A 17,219-nucleotide genomic window follows, 5' to 3' on the forward strand; every position below is an offset into this window, starting at 1 on the left:
CACACAGAGGGAGCAGGGACCTTGAGGCCCTTGTGCTCCTCACTGGTACCCCCTCCTCCCGGCAGTGCCTTCCCCAACTCCAGCTGACAGGGCTGAGCTTCTGCAGTTAGTAACTGGAGCCGTTGCTGAGCCCGGTGAGGCCTGCACTGTACTAGACACTGTTTGTTATCACTGTCTCGGACAGCAACCCAACAAGACGCTTCAGTTCAGGCACTTACTCCAGTTACATGGAGAGCCAAGTCCTCAGGAGATCAGTGACTCATCAGGGGCCCGGCCACTGCCAGTGTGACTTTGCTCTCTGCTTGAGGTCAGTTGGCCCAGGTTTTACAACCGTGTGTATACTGGTGAGGGCATCTTGATAAGATCACATGATCAAACAGCTAGAAAGTTTCCAGCGCTCACGTGTGTGCATGTGTGTGTGTTGGACACACATGTACCATTTGTTAGCCTGCTTTGTGTTCTGGAGCCTTCAGGGAAATGAGCTTGTATTTAAAGCTTAAGAGAAAGCTGATTGATTGTTAATTTAACTCTTTGATTTCTTTGTCCCCACGCTCACTTTCACCAGTTTCCCTTTCTATGATGGGGCCAAAAGGATATCTCTCTGCCTCAGATTGGCCTCTCATGATTGTGAGTATGTCTATCATTGTTAAAAAATGAATTTTGTGTACTAATTGGACTATTTTAAGTTCTGAGAGTTCAGTGGTGGTGGTCCCTTAGCAGCTGGTGCTCTGACGTGCCCTCTTTCTGGTTCTGCAGTGACTGGAAAATCAGGGGGTAACACTTGCACATAGAAATGCCGATTCTCACCCCGGAGTCTCCCTGACTGCAGTTGTTTCTCTCCCTCCAGTTCTACATGGTGATGTGCCTCGTTTACATTGTATATGGCGTGCTCTGGCTCATGTGGTCTGCCTGCTACTGGAAAGACATATTAAGAATCCAGTTCTGGATAGCAGCTGTTATCTTCCTGGGAATGCTTGAAAAAGCAGTTTTCTATACCGAATACCAAAACATCAACAGCACTGGGCTGTCAAGTGAGTTGTGACTGTCCCCATAAACATGCTGTGACCACAGAACCCCAGGACAGCGCATTGTGGAGGAAGTGGAGGGGGCATGGAGACTGTGGGAGCGGCTGCGGCCTGGGCCAGCATGCACCTGTCCCCATTCTCTGCTGTCCTTCTCACTGGTGCTCGCTCACTTTCCTCCCGGGGAGAAGAAAGGTCCTGTTCCTTAAGGGCTGGCTCCCCACAGTTGGATTAAGACGACACGGAGCTCAGGACGGCAGCTTTGGGTGCCACCAACTATGTAACACATTTGAGTTTCTCCCCCACCGCCCAAGGCTCCTTCCCCTCCAAAAAAGAGAAGAAATTGGGCCGCAGGGAGTGAAATGGGTATGGCCCACAGCCTCCTTCCATCCTCTTGCCTCTTCCTCGTGCACAGAATTTCTGTGACCGTCCCTGCGAAGCGGGAGGTCATGTGGCTGGGCATTGCAGTGTATGCCCCAGACTTCTAGAAGGCCGGAGAAGGCAGGGACGGTGAACTCTGTTGCTGAACCTTGGAAGGGAGAGAGCTCAAGAGAGCTGGATGTACATAGGCACAAGCTCCAGTGGGGGCAGTTACCATGACCTTGGGGCCGATTTCCCATGGACATGTGTCTGCTATCCATTTTGAAATAACTCCAGGAAAAAAAAGAGTGCATCGGAACACAGATGAAACAGATTTGGCATAACGCTGATAATTACTAAAGCTGAGTGATGGGTACATGGGAATTTATTTACTGCTTCTCTGTGTTGGGGAGTGTTTCTAATTTCCTCACATCAAAAGTCTAAAAGGACTCGTACAAAAGAATAAGGATGGACGTCCAGGGAGGCATGTGAGAGGTGTCATTCTCTGTAAGGACTGCAATGATGATTTTGAGTTTGCTCTAAGCAGGCAAGGTAGGAAGGACGGGATGCTGCTGATGGCTGAGGATGGACGCATTCTTGGATGCCGGCGGTGGCCGTCCAGCCCCTCGGCTGTTAGAGGTGGTCACCTCTTATCTGAGCGGTGGGGCGGGGGCACTGCAGGAGGGCAGCCAGTGCCATCCTCGGCGACTCCAAGCCCTGTGTCTGAGTCGAGAGCCCGCGGGCCGCTGTCAGTGTCTGGGGAGCCCTGAGGAAGAGGCGGGGTCCCGGGAGGCTGGCGGGCTGTGTGACTTCCCAGTTGGGGTTCTGTGACCTTGGCTATCTTGCTGAGCATGGGACCTGGAAGGACAGAGTTCAGAAACCCCCTAAGGGGAGGGAAGAGCACTGCCAGGACCCACCAGGGAGCATGTCAGAAACAGGTTGTGCCAGGTCGGCTTCTTTCCGTGGTGCTTCTAAGTTGGCAGTGGGAAAACGTGGTGACTGAGTGTGTCTGACGTCCTTGAGTTATTTGCCGAGGTCTCTCGTGACTCTTGTGCATAAGATGGAGGATTGTGAGCGAGAACGATGAGATGGGGCCACCTGGTGCCTGAGTATCTTCCCGACCCTGCCTGTCCTCACTGCCAGCACTCTGAGCAGCTTCTCCCCAGAGCGACCCTCACGGGCAGCCCGGTGGCCCTCGAGCCCTCAGGCAGAGCAGTTGTGACGGAGCGAAGCTGTCTGTGTGTCCAGGGCCAGCACATTTTTTCTGCAGAGGCCGTATAGTAGATATTTCTGGCTTCTCAGGCCTCCCGGTCTCTGCTGCAACTGCCTAGCTCATCCACAGGCGACAAGTGGGTCCTGTGCCAATAAAAGTTTATTTACAAAACCAGGCGAGGGAGACAGATTTGTTCCTTTTTTACTGCCTTGTGTACTGTTGCTGCCCTTGGCCTCAAGCCCAGGTGCAGAGTGTGGCCTAAAACCCTGTGCGATGGCCCCTCGTCCCAGCCTCTGTTCCCCGGACCTGTCGCACCCCTCTGTTCCCTGCCAACGTACTGTACCTCCACTTCTTGGGGCACACCGTCCTTTGCCTCCTGCCCCCACGTGTGTCGTTTCCTTTGCTTTCCTGTCCCTCCCCAGGTAGCTCACTCCTGCTTCACCTTCAGGTCCCGACTTAGGGGTCACCCCCTCTGAGAAGCTTTTCGGGACCCCCATGTGCCTCCCCATGTGTGGATTAGCTTGGCTCCCTTCACAGTTCTGCGAGGCCCTCTGTCACGTCTGGTGCTTTCCAGGCTGGGTTCCGTTGGTTCACTTGTCCTAACCAGAGTCCAGGCTTCACAAAGTGGGGCCATGGTGTCTCTGTTACTATGACAGCCACATGGAAGCACCAGAGAATAAAGATGAGGACATCATGGGGTCCAGATGTTTACAGGAAGGAGGAGGCTGTGGTGCTTGTCGTCTGAAGGGGGAGGATGAGCACAGGGAAGGGAGGCAGGGACCCAGGTCTTGGGTCGGCACAGAGCTGCGCCCAACAGGGTGGGTCAGAGACCAGGCCGTGAGTCCCCTTCTCTGAGCTTTTCAGTGTCGCTTGGATTAGGTGCCCTTTCAGTCAGCCTGAGGTTGGGTGTCGCTGTCCATGGCACGTGTTTACTGTCGGTGGCCGGCCCAGGTGGCACACTGCGAGCTGCTTTCTCTCTTCCCTGTAGCCCAGGGTCTGTTGATATTTGCGGAGCTGACATCTGCTGTGAAGAGGACGCTGGCTCGCCTCCTAGTCATCATCGTGAGCCTGGGCTATGGCATCGTGAAGTAAGTCCCACTGGGCTGGAAAGGCGCCACTTCTCCAGTCCCGTGGCTTCCGTGCAGCGGGACACTTGTCTGTCGTACAGACCCGAAGGACGCGCTCCTAAAGGCCGTCTGCACATGCTCGCGACTTCACACTCAGGGTCCCGAATTGGAATCTCAGTAGCTTCTCATAGTTCGGTGAATAGAGTCAGCTTTAAGGGTATGGAGAATTGTAAACGATCCTGGAAGTTCAAGCCATTTTCTGTTTCCTGAACAGTGTAGTTATGCTTTTTTGACTGTATTTGGGCATTAGCAAGATTTCTGAGTAAACCCTTGTCCCATCAGCACCACTTCTTCCCACCCTCTCATCCCTGTGCATCACTTGTCCTTGTCATACCATCCTTTCCTCTGCCCTAAAACCTGACTCCAGGGGCATGGCCTTCAGCCTGGACCCCCCTCACCAGCTTCTCCCTGAAGCCCCGTCACCACCCAGCTCTCTCCCCTCGTCCCTTCACGTGCTTTGCTTTGGGGTGGAGGCTCAGGACCACACACAGGACACAGATCCTGAGGTGGCAACCCGTGGACCTCACCGCAGCCACGTGTGGGGTGCGCCAGTGTGTGGGGCACAAGGCCTGTGATCGTGTCCCTTCCCTGTCAGCCTGGGTGGCAGCTGTCCTGGAGGGACTCTAACACTTCTGCTGATAACTGACTGACTCAGAATTCAGATGAACTACATGAGAGCACTATATAAATATTAATTTATTTTTGTAGTAATTTAATTTTTACTAACATTTTGTTTTAAAATGATAATTTTAAGTATCTTTTTAAAACCATTCTTCTAGTTAACTCTGAGAAGGGGGTTTTTAACTAAAATGTACATGCGATAAACTGACTTGCAGATGTCACGAAATTTCAGTTCTGTCACATTAACTGCAGAAATCACCATATTTGCATTTTCCCAACTCATTCAGATTTTTAAATAGTGCAAATGATATTTTAATTCTTTTCAATGGAAACTGAAATCTGGTTTCGGATATTGAGAGAAGGAAGGTCATGGGATTTGATCTCCTAAACATCCCGCTTTTTCTCTGCCCAAGTCGTAAATCAGTGGGTCACCTCCAACAAGTGTACCTCAGAACGATTTTGACTAATGTTAGTGAAGGGTTACAGTATTTCTGCCGGTGACACTCAGAAGTTGGCACTCATCATCCCGGGTCTCAGCCTCTGCAACTGGACCTGGGCTGTGGGATACGTGGGTCACAGGCTGCATTCCAGCAGAAAACCCTCTGCTGCTTCCAGTGCCAGAGAAGGAGGCCCATTTTCCTGAGCCTCTTGCTGCCTTGTTCCTAACACAGGAGCACAGGTGGCAGCTTCCTGGGGTTGGAAATAGGGCCAGTGACTGTGCTGGTGCACCTGGCTCACCTGCCTTTCCTCTCGCTCTGTCTGCCCTCCCCGCTCCAGGCCTCGCTTGGGGACAGTCATGCACCGGGTGATCGGACTGGGGTTCCTCTACTTTATCTTCGCAGCGGTCGAAGGCGTGATGAGAGTCGTTGGGGTAAATTCTGCATAATTCCACTTCCACCTCTTTGTCGGAGCCCCTGAGGTGAATTTGTGAAGACAGGAAGTTTATAAAAAATGCCCAGTTTTACTTCCTATGGAATAGTTTCCTTTTCAAGACTTCCTGAAAGTAAAAGGCAAGCCAGAGCACTTCCTGAAGTGACATGACTGCCTGATGGCAGCTGCCACCTCAGAGATGTCCACGGTCCCCCCCAGGAAGGTTTGCGTGTCATTCTGCAGTGTGTACATGCCCATTTCTTCCACACATGCCAAGTGAAGACAGTCCGTGTGCCTTTCACGCGTGGAGACCTGCGTCTCGCTCTTTAGTCTCATTTGGCTGTGAGTTGTCTCTGACTCTGGGTGCAGTATTGTGGGGGTTCAACAGAGCCCATCCCAGAAGGACCCGAGCAGGTGGTATTCAGGGGGTGACAGTGGGAAGCAGCAGGTGCCCTGGACAAGAGTCAGTGTGTTTACATCTGTGAAGACCCTCAGGGTTGTAGCTCGTAGATTTTCCTGATCACGTGGTTGATGAATGAGTGATTCACAAGCTTCTTGTACATGACTTGATTTCGAGAATCGTGCTGTTTTACCTCCAGTGTCTTGGCTGACATGTATAGCTCAGGTCACTGCACAGAGGGCTCGTGTGTACGTGGCCACGTCACGTTCGCTCTGACTCGGAAAGCAGTATAGTCGTCCGGTCCTGTTAAAGGCCTCATGCTCCTTCCTGTTGTCTCTGGTCTGCATTCCGTGTGAGATAACACCTGCTCCTTTCATCTCTGACTGACTAGTGAGGGGTGTTTATTTTCACAATACATAATGAAGAACTGTATTTGTATAGAACTCACAGGAAACTCCTCTTCCCTGGAAAGAAAACAGAAAAGATAAATACTCCACATGCACACATGGTATATGCATTGTATTTCCTTAAAGTCTGACACAGTCAGCTTCACACCGGTAACTGCTCTCTGTCAGCTCCTCATCAGAGTGAGTGGCGAGCCTATAGTTTGCTTGTCCCCTGCACTCAGTTCCTTGGCCTTATTTTACTTTTTCCAAGTCCTTCACGCCCAGCAGGAAAGAGGAAGGTCCACCTCACTAGTATCCGTGACCATGGCTTGGATGTGGAGAGGGGGGGTTGACATGGTTGCCCAGGGAACTAGGGGCGTGGTGCTGTTACTCCCATTCCAGAGTTCAGTCTGGTTGTCCTAGAGCAGGCTGACAGGTGAGCAGCAGCTGCTGGCCAACCGGTTATTTCCGTGAGTTTAACCGCAGTTGGCAGGTGAGATCCTGTGTGTGGCCGTCTCACACTGATGCTATGAGCTAACCTGCTTTCTCACCAGAAGAGAGTGCCTAGAATGTAATGAAACTCAACTGTCAGGGTTTAATTCCTGTTTTATCTTCCAGGGCTCTAGCCACTTAGCTGTTGTTTTTGGTGACATTATTTTAGCAGTTATCGACTCCATTTTTGTATGGTTCATATCCTTTACTGTGCCCTTCTAAAAAACAGTTTATGTCTTAAAGTCATATTTCTTTTAATGTGTAATGATCATAGAGAGAAATACAGTTTTGCATTATTGTTACCTCCACATGGGATGTTAATTGAAGGTGAAAAAGTAACAACTCCCCAGACAAACAGTGTCCTTTTTTGCCATTTAGTTCAGCGAACTTAAGTGCTCACCGTGTGCCCCACACTGAGGAGGCAGGGAGGAAAAGACAATTCCCTGCATTTAAGGGACCTGCGCTGTGGTAGAGGCAACAGTGCAGCTGGGAGCAATATAGCAACAGTCTCTGCCATTTTAGAGAGGTGGTGATACAAATAGGAGAGAAGGTGTTCTAGCATGAAGTCAGGAAAGATTTCAGAGACGGTGACATTTAAATTGAGGCTGGGAGGACAAAATGGGGGTTCGGTAGGAAGAGAATTGAGAATCAGGGAACAGGCATTCTGGGAAAAATGGAGAACACATAGTGGGAAGCATGAAAATAGAGGGACAGTGGCAGAGTGTCCCAGAGTAGCTACCTGTAGGTACAGATGTGGGAGAGGCGGGGCCCATTGGGGAGAGAGTGACTTGTCCACAAGGAAGCAGCCTAGGAGGCTTTTCTGAATCCCTCGCGGGTGGTCTTTCCTGAGCCCACTCTACATGTTCTTTAAATTCCGTTTGTGAATTCTCATATGCTTCCAAGTTAAAACAAACTCTTTAATGTATCATCCTCTTCAAAGCAGTGGTTGTCATCCGTGCTTGGGAGCTGGGAGCAGAGATGCCCCTGAAAAGGTCATGAAGCCGGGAGCCTGTCTTCACAGGTTACAGACCGCGCCCCACACAGGCGTTTGCCTACTGTGGGGCGTGTAAGAGCCTCCCAGATCTGTCCACGGGGCCCCAGTCCAGTTAAGAAATAATACCTGATTTAAAGAGTTGTTTCTAACCAAACTTGCCTAAAAGTCTTAAAAGCATTTTGCTTCTGGTTAGCTACTGGTTTAGAGTCCAGTTTATTGAATAAATTTGTAGTTCAGTGAATCGGACCTTCTCAGAGTGCTGTGAACATCTTCCTCCGGTACTTGTCAGTTCCTGCATGAAAACACACCTGAAGGCATTCAGTTGTTAACAAGGAGAAGTGCACACCTCAGCTGTGCACAGGAGCTGCGTTCCAGCCCAGGTGCAGGTCCTGCTCTGAGTAGCAGCCCTGTGGAGAGGCTCCCCGCCCTGGGACGGGCGGGCAGGACTGCAGGGAGACCAAGTGTTCGCATGAGGACCCTGCTTCCTTTAGTTTTGTGAATTACTGAGCTGATCCTGTGTGAAGCTAGTTCTAAAGTAAAAGCAAAATAGCCTGAAAACTTCAGAGCCACAGCCTTTCTCATGAAACCCTCCCCCCTCTTTTTCTGTTTGTTTTATTTTTTTGCTGTTTTGCTGCAGGCCAATGACTCTGATCTTGAGCTTGTGGCCAGCCTCCCCCTGTCTCTTCTTGACTCTGGCTTGTGCTGGTGGATATCCTTTCCTAGGGCAGCTGGGTCCTGTGTTTCTCACCTGGGATGATGGGCCGTGTGCTTTCCTCCCCACTTCCCCTCTCACCGGAAGTGGGTTAAGCTCTCCCTCCCTACCTTTCCCTACCTTGGTAAGTGCAGGCTTAGGCTCTTTTGAATTTGCTTTTGATCTTTTTATTCCTTGGCTTTTAAAAATCACTTTTGAATTATTAAACGAGGCCAGACTTTTTAACACAAAAATTGGTTTTAGTTAAGAATTTCTAAAAAGTATTTGTTTTGGTGATGTTTGGGGGACACGACACATTTGCATTTTTGTAACTTCTGTAGGAGTCTTAATTGGGTGGGTTGTGCTGTTTTAGACATTGACCTTCTATTGCAAGTTATTGGTCATTTAGAAAGATTGAAAGCAGGTTGGGTAGTATAGGTGCTAAAATGAAGTTTTTGACTAATGAGTATTTGGAATTTAGTAGGAGGCATAAATGTAGAATTTGCCCTCTTTGACTGCGCTCTAATTTCCGTGTGTGGCTCATGGACAGAGCTGGGGCTGCCTGCACCGGAGGGGCACCTCCCACCACAGACAGAGCTCTGCTCGTCCCAGCCTCCGCAGCCTCCACAGCCTCCGAGCTCAGGAGCCCACAGAGAAGCTCCTTGGCTTCTTCATAGCGGTCAGCGCTGAACTTGACCGGAGCCTGTGCTCCTGGAATACCACCTTGGTGGGAAGCCCCAGGCTTCTGCTTTCTGAGCCAGCTTACTGCAGAGAATCCCTTCTTTGTAGGATTTAGACGGGACACCCCAGGTCCCCTGGTTATCTGAGACAAGGCCAGACTCAGAGCTATGTACCCAGGGACCAGTCTGGACCAAGCCAAGCAGTCTCCTCCCCCAGGTCCCTGAGGTTTCCTGTCCCCCACAGCCCTCCGGAAGGGCCCCTCCCAGGAATCTGCAGACTCAGGAAAGTCATTCCTTCCTTACCATCCCATGTCTCTGCGTCCCACTCCCCCCCCCAACCCCCACCCCCGCCAGCCCAGAGCTCTCTAGTCCTGTTCCCCCCCCCCAAGAGCAGAGCCCTGTCCTTTGCGCCCTGAGCCTGCTGAATCTGTCTCCCTGTCACAATTGTCTCTTGAATGAAGTCTGTCCTTCCCTAAGTCCAGATTTGTTTTAGTGACATATTTCAGTTTTTAGTGGATAAAATAGAATTGATAGATGACCTAACTTCTTAATTTTGGTCATTGAAAGGATAAAACGAGAGTAGACTCAAAAGAACAAAATGAGTAAGAAACAGACAAAAAAGCAGAAGCCAAGTGGGATGTCCCAGTGGGGCCTGCGGAGCACCTGGCGCTTGGCCTGGGACTGGCAGGGTGTCTGCTCTGCTCGTGGTGTGGGCGCTGGGCATTGAAGAGTCCATCATAGGGCTCCTGGTGTATTGTATGTGTTTTCCTCCAAGTTCATTTAGTTCAGACAGCGATAGATTGTAAGGCAAATTTGTGATAAAATCAGAATCATGATTACATCGTATTGGCGGCTAACATTACATTTTCTGTGTTTTTGTTAGCTTTAAATTAAAGGATCTATATTTAGCACAATCAATTTTGGAAATCTGGTAGATTCTGATTCTGTTTTTTATTTTAACTGTTTATTACTATTTAAAATGTATTTCCTTAACTTTTTCACATTTTTGTAAGTTTGGCACAAACTATGAAGACTCTGAGGCTAAGAAAGAACACGGTGAAATTTTCTTTATACAGGCACTTTACAAATACTCTGATCTTTGCCGTGCTGGGTAAGTATTGGGCTTTGCTTATTATAGTCATTTATTTCAGGGTCGCATTTCCTTCAAAGGTGACTTTTGTTGTGTGTTTCAGCTTCTGTAGTGTTTATGGTGTGGACAACTAAGACATTTAGATTTGCAAAATGTCAATCAGTAAGTATAATCTTCCTATTTAAACAGTTTTCATTTTGAATTATGTATTTTATTTTGTGTAATTCTTTTTTTAATTATTTTTTTAATTGAGGAATATTGGGGAACAGTGTGTTTCTCCAGGGCCCATCAGCTCCAAGTCGTCCTTCAATCTAGTTGTGCAGGGCACAGCTCAGCTCCAAGTCCAGTCGCCGTTTTCAATCTTAGTTGCAGGGGCGCAGCCCACCATCCCATGTGGGAATCGAATCGGCAACCTTGTTGTTGAGAGCTCACGCTCTAACCAACTGAGCCATCCGGCCGCCTCTCTGGCAGCTCAGCGGTAGCTCGTTGTCTTCAATCTAGTTGTGGAGGGCGCAGTTCACTGGCCCATGTGGAAATTGAACCCTGTTGCTAAGAGCTCACGCTCTAACCAACTGAGCCATCCGGCTGCCCTATTTTGTGTAATTTTGAAGAATTTAGTTTGTCTTTGTAAGTAGAGGTAATTTCAGTGGAGATTTTGTGTTTACCTTGAATTATTTTGTATAGAATTATAAAAACTTTTGCCTCCTTTCAATGAATCTGAAAAAGTTCCTCCTAAATTTGTAAGAGAAAACGTGTAAACCCTTTTCTCAATTTCCTTTTATATATTTTGAAAAATAATTCTCTGCCTATATAATTTAAGGTAACAAGAAATCTTTTTCTTCCTGCGTCCCCTGAACTTGGGCTGTTCCGTACCCAGTGGGCCTGTACGCCTTCAGTCTGACGTGTCGTTTATGTTAAACAGCCCCGTAGAAACATTTCAAATAGTATATTAATAATATCTCCTATCACAGTAAAAGCAGAGTAACCTGCTGGGAAAAAGACTGCATTGAGATTTTTGCATCAGACATTCTGATGTCATCAATGTCAGAAATACAGCAGCCCCCGCTTATCCACAGGGGACACGTTCCAGGACCCCCAGTGGATGCCAGAGACCACAGCCAGTACCAAACCCTTATATACTGTGTTTTCTCCTACACACACCTACCTACGATAAAGTTTAATTATAAATTAGGCCCAGTAAGAGATTAATAACAATAACTAATAAAATAGAAAAATATAACAATATACTGTAATAAAAGTTATGTGAATGTGGCCTCTCTCAAAATTTGTTTTGAATTGTCTATTTTGGGAATTTTCCATTTAATGTTTTCGAACCGCATTTGACCGCGGGAACTGCAACCACGGAAAGCGAAACGGCAAATAGGAGGGGACTACTGTACCCACTATCAGCTTGATTCTGATTCTGCTGTTAACCTTCCTCGTGACTGTTCTGGCCTAGAAAATAGATTAAATAACCTCTGAAGCTCCTTTACACTCTAATTCTTTTTATGATACTATGCTATTTAATTCACATCAGGAGTTTACTCATCTAATTGTCTATAAGGCTGAAGTAAGCATTACTGTTGTTTTTATGAAGATAGCATTTCTTAGTTTTCATTTTTCTTGAAAAAATATGTGCTTATTTATTTGGAAGACTTCCTGGTTGGAAAGATTTCATTAGTACTTGCCATTGTACACTATTTGAATCCAAAGTCTATGTGTCTATCAGAAAATTAACTTTTCGTGTTTGAATTGTCCTTATTGTAGGACTGGATGGAACGGTGGGTTGATGGTGCATTTTGGAGCTTCCTGTTTTCGCTCATCCTTGTTGTAATAATGTTTTTGTGGAGACCGTCAGCAAATAATCAGAGGTAACTAACATAGGAAAAGGCACGTTTGGCAAACATTTGTCGGTCACCTGCTACCGTGTTAACCACGCATTTAGAGAGACTGGGGGAAGTGTTCATGCTTTTCAGGTGCTCAGTCAGGTGGGGAGACACGTGACAAATGGCAGGCAGGGAAATGACAGATGCATACAGTGAGTGCAGGGGCAGATGGAGAATGGGGAAGAGGACTCCGAAAAGGCCGCGTTTACGTTTCTCCTGAAGGAAAGAGCCGGGCAGTGAAAGCCTGAGCACAAGGAGTGCGTTCCCTGAGTTGTGGGAGACACAAGGTGTGCCTCTGGAGGTCACACAAGCATGGAGTTGGTTAATGCTACTTACACTGGGGGGCGGTAAAGCGGCAAAGGAAAGTGGGACTGAAATCGTGACGAGCTTGAATGCCAAGTCCAGAAGATCTTGCTTTAGACCGCATGTGATGGGGCGCCCCACCTTATTTGCCCCGTTTTTCTTCCCCAAGAAAGGCATTGTGAGGGCAAAATAAAAAAGTACACACCAGTGTGTGTGTTTGTGTCTTTTTAAAAATACACAACAATAATAAAATACATGCACACGTACATGTATGCACTGTCCTGTACTTGGTTGTTCACGTTATCTGTATATCTGCCCATCACTTGTAATGGCTGCGTGGCATTCCGTGGTCTGAGTGAAGCCTCATTTCTGGAAGCAGTCCTTACACTAGACACTGTTTCTAGGTTCTTTGCTGTTACTGTCAGCAATGCTTTCTGAATGCTCTTGGACTTACTACAGTGCCTCAGTCATGTGCTTTATTTTCAGCAATCACACAGCAGTTCCTCCTGGGTCGGGGGATGAGTCTCAGGTGTGGACAGGGAGGTGGCCCTGTTGTGGAGAGGGGTGCAGCAGGAACCCCCTCCCCGAACACAACAGGCTGCTCTCCAGGCAGGTCTCCCCCATTTCTGCTCTTACCAGCAGGGCTGGGGGCTCTTCACAACAGCCTTTCTAATTTGAGAATTAAATAATTACGGTTTTATTATTTTACCTTATGGGAAACTTTAATGTAGATGTGTTTTAATGCAGTGACTGTTACATAAAAGCTAAAAATTGAACAGGCTTAGACACACTGGTGAGATATCTTGTTTCTGCCGTAGGTACGCCTTCATGCCCTTGATAGATGACTCTGACGATGATGTGGAGGAGTTCACAGTGACGTCTGAGAATTTAAGTGAGTGATGTGTTTGCTTATTGAGTGAATGACTGTTGTATTTATTGTAACAAAGAAATATTATACCTTAACCTGTGATGCAAAGTCAGAGACATTTTTTCCCCATAAAATATTTTTTAAACTATATATATGCAGAAATATATATTATGGTAGATACAAGAAGAAAAGTCAGTGATTAAATTTTCAAGATTATTAACGTAGTTTGAGCTTTGTGACTTGTTTGCTCTTAAAGTCTAAGTATTAAAGTAGGTACAGTGATTTTCACAAGAGTGATTTGGAATGTTTTGTGCTTCGCTCCTAAATAATATTCATCTTCTTGATGATTGCTCAGTTTCTTTGAATAGCCTGTTTAAAATTAGTCACATCTGTAATTTCCTGGCCATGCCCAAAGCATTTAGATTATGGTTTTAGTGCTAACTTCATCTTTCTATTAGTGTCTACATAATATTTTATCATTTTATTAATTTTGCTGTAATACTCTAATCAATCAGTATGTAACTCAGTTGTTGAGACTAATTTTATCTTTGTGCCATTCTGCCTTTGTCTTATTTTGGTTTCTCTTATTAGTAACATTCTTTTTAATAATTTTTAATAATTTTTTTGGTTCTTTGTCTGAAATACTGTGAAAATTTTATCTACCCAATCAGCAAAAATTGCAACATAATCAATGGGTCTTCAGTGTCCCTACTTCCTTTTACCTCCTCTCATCTTAGTCTCACAACTAATTCTTTCATGTTTTTCTGACTTTCCTATTAAGAAAGGAAACCTGAAATAGTTATTCACATCAAGGATACATTAATTCATGTGTCAAGGTTCTGTTTCCTTAATGATGGAAGGAATTAAATTGGACTAACCTTCATGCTGATACCTAGTATGAACTCTGGACAGAATAGTATTTTAATGAACTGTTTGAGGCATGGAAAGCAAGGAAGAGCTGGCGGGAACTGGAGATTTGACTGTTGAATGACAAGATGCTCAGTCTTAATGAGTCCCACAGGCACAGAGGTCTTGGCCGAGGGCGCTCAGTCAGTGTGAGAGCCTGGGGACAGGAGCTCGGGCTCACGGGCAGGCTTACTGATGGGAGGCATCTCAGTGGGGCTTGGGGCGGGAAGAATGCCCAGAAGAAACCCGGAAAAGAGAGAGCTACAAAGGGAAACATTCCAGAAATGTGTGCTTGCTGAGTCTTACCAGCCCGAGCTGGGAGAGTGCAAAGTGAGATTCCAGGAGGCATCAGGTGAGGAAGCAGGACGGACATTTCAGCACTGCCGCTGCACAGCCGGGAATCCAGAGTCAAGCAGCTCATCGTGCTTGGGTGAACACCGTGGGCTTCCCATCAAGCCCTGGGGGGCCACTCCTTGGGCGTAAAGACCACATTCTGGGACACTGAAATCACCCTGGGACTAACGCAAACTGAAATAAACCCCCCAAAATAAAATCTCAGCGCATGCCCGCACAAGATCAAAGTGATCCCGCAGGAACTTGATGCCTGCTGGGAGTCAAGGCCACACTTCCCAGAGGCAGACGGGGAACCTGGAGTCTGTATGACACCATCCTTAGCGCCACGTGCAATGATAAGCTGCTAGATGAGGGAGCGACTGGAAACCGTGACCCATAGTTAATGGAGATGTAGAGGTGACCCAGATACGACAGTTGACAAGAGAGACTTTACAAATGACTTACAGATACATTCAAGGATGTACGGGAGCAGGTTGCTGAAGACAAGGGAGATTTCAGGAGAGAGAGAGAGACCTAAAAAAGGCAGGGAAAAGGGAGGAAGAACCAAACTCTCCTTTTAAAATGTACATATGATATTATTCCTTGTTGGGTTATTAGATGTGAGGCTATAAAGAAAAATATTATTTTATATATTTACCTCTATCATGTTTTTCATTTATAGCTGAAGGAATAAAATTAAGAACCTCGAAAACGGTTTCCAATGGAACAGCTAAACCTGCTACTTCTGATAATTTTGTGAGTAACGCATGTGTTGAATAGTCTCAGTCTTTGTGCTTAAGGAATTTATATGTGCCTCACCACCATTGACTGTAAGAAGGCCATTTTTTACTCGGGTGGAAACAAATGTTAGCAGCCGTGAGACTGCTTATGTCCAACTGTCGCTGCTGCACTTCCTGCCTCTCGCCTTTTCTCGCTCCAGGACCACCCCACACCTGGGAACTAGTTAGAATGCAGACTCCCAGGGCCGCCAAGTCTGAATCTACTTCTTAACAGGACTCCATAGATAGGTCATGTGCACATGAGAGACCAAGAAGCCTTGTCATAGTGAAAGCCTGCATTAACTTTTCAGCATTTCAAAGTGATTTTGAAGCCATTTCGATAACATTTGTTACTTGTTGGGAAAGGACTTTATGTATTACCAGTGCAGTTAACAAAATTAGCATTTCTAAAAAACTGTGTGATAGGTCAGCCAGTAAAGGAATGCATATGGTCGGGCAAGTTAAGTAAGTTTTTATTGTAAGAGAGAAAAGTGTATCAGGCTGAGCAAGAGATGGCTACAGTCCGGGCTGCATGTCTAAAGGAGACTTGCAGCCCTGAAGGAGGGGGTGAGGAGGGTTTTATAGGGGCAGTGCTGACAGGGTAGGATTGTTTGAACAGAAAATGCTGACAGCCTGTAGCAAATAGCTGTTTTGTGGCGTTTTCTGTCATCGCCATGTTGGCTCTGTCTGCAGGTACAGGCCAACAGACATTTTGTTGTTTTCTTGCAGACAGGGCTCCGTCTGTAAGTCAAGGTCTCTGAGACCTAACATTCAGAGACCTAACATTAAGTCAAGGTCTTTAACATTCAGGGTCCTAGCACTGGACACTTAAATAAAATGGTAAAATATAGGGTAGAGATGAGTTTTAAAATATTTTATGCATATTATTTATGCATAAAAGTGATAATTATGAAAGTAATTAAGCAAAATGAAAATTCTGATCATACAATTTTATGTGGTTTTCTTATAATTATATATGTTGTGATTAATATGGTATAAAAATTCACATATGCATGTGAGTTCTGACAGGACAACACATGGTATATAAGAACAGTTTTATTTGCTGGATTTGGTAGATTCTCTAATTTTTATTTTTGTCAATTAATTCTTTAAACTGTGTTTTTGAGTAGTTTAATGGTAATTTAACTAAACTTAAAAAAAAAAAAAACAACTATAGCAATTTTAATTATCCAGTGTTAGAGTTTCAAAACTTTCAGTTTGTTAAGATATTTTCCTCTTAGTTTAGGGATATCATATCTCAGTTTATTATAAAGCTCACATCAAGGGAAAGCTTTTTCATTTCTCTAAATTAAGCTCTTGGCCAGAAGTTGGGGGCCTTGTCTCTCATTGACTTATTTCTACTTGAGTCTCACTCAGAGAATTGGGTTTCCTATTAATACTGGCTCAGTGGCTTTCTCAGTCTCTCTCTCTCTCTCTCTCTCTCTCTCTCTCTCTCTCTCTCTCTCTCTCTCTCTCTTTCTCTCTCTAGATAAGATGTAAGTAATGCTAGAAACAGAGTATCCCATGTAATTACTACTAGAACCAGAGGTGTAGCCAGCTACACCACAAAGAAACATTCTAGTTTATTTTACATTATAAACCTAAATAATCCATACCTTTTATTTTTCTCCCAGTGAAATAAGCAAGTTTCTGTTAAAAAAAAAAGATACCCTAACTGACCTGCTTCCTTTCTTTTCTCCTGCAGAGAGGTGAACATAAATACAAGTGATTGAAATAAATAGGCTTTTGTTAAATTAGAATATTTGTACCATCGTCTTTTTCTTTTGAAAAATTATGAACTTATAATATAAAAACTTGAACAAATTAGGAGGCATAATGAATGCTGGGAGTAAAAGTCAATACAAATCAATATTCTTGCTATTTTGTATTTTATAAATCCACTCTTTGCATTTTTACTGTCGTTTTTCAGTACAAAAATTATAACACCATGCATCTAACTAAAACCAAGAAATGCAAAAATTCTAAATCCAAATTTTTGTCTGCATGTTTAAGGAAACACTGGCATAATTTCTGTCCAGCATTAGTGCCACCTTCTTTTTTTTTTTTAAATTGGGGAATGTTAGGGAATAGTGTGTTTTTCCAGGACAATCAGCTCCATGTCAAGGCGTTGTTTTTCAATCTAGTTGTGGGGGGCGCAGCTCAGCTCCAAGTCAAGTTGTTATTTTTTCAATCTAGTT

General features: G+C 45.7%; 1 protein-coding gene across 2 annotated transcripts in view; it reads left to right on the forward strand.

Moving 5' to 3' along the window:
* Positions 1-17,219, forward strand: part of TMEM87B (transmembrane protein 87B) — a 35,495-nt gene that overhangs the window by 11,470 nt on the left and 6,806 nt on the right. Inside the window, exons 7-16 of one of the 2 annotated variants that reach the window (XM_088795951.1) lie at positions 566-627; positions 848-1,031; positions 3,584-3,683; positions 5,121-5,214; positions 6,618-6,688; positions 9,858-9,967; positions 10,050-10,108; positions 11,714-11,817; positions 12,954-13,027; positions 14,925-14,998. In XM_088795951.1, coding sequence (XP_088652077.1) covers positions 566-627; positions 848-1,031; positions 3,584-3,683; positions 5,121-5,214; positions 6,618-6,688; positions 9,858-9,967; positions 10,050-10,108; positions 11,714-11,817; positions 12,954-13,027; positions 14,925-14,998 — 932 coding nt within the window. Of the gene's footprint in view, positions 1-565; positions 628-847; positions 1,032-3,583; positions 3,684-5,120; positions 5,215-6,617; positions 6,689-8,122; positions 8,195-9,857; positions 9,968-10,049; positions 10,109-11,713; positions 11,818-12,953; positions 13,028-14,924; positions 14,999-17,219 lie in introns of both variants that reach the window. The other variant, XM_088795950.1, reaches the window with a different exon arrangement.

This window comes from Rhinolophus sinicus, chromosome 2 (assembly GCF_057876585.1).
Source record: "Rhinolophus sinicus isolate RSI-liver-muscle chromosome 2, RSI-T2T, whole genome shotgun sequence".
Lineage (NCBI taxonomy): Eukaryota > Metazoa > Chordata > Mammalia > Chiroptera > Rhinolophidae > Rhinolophus > Rhinolophus sinicus.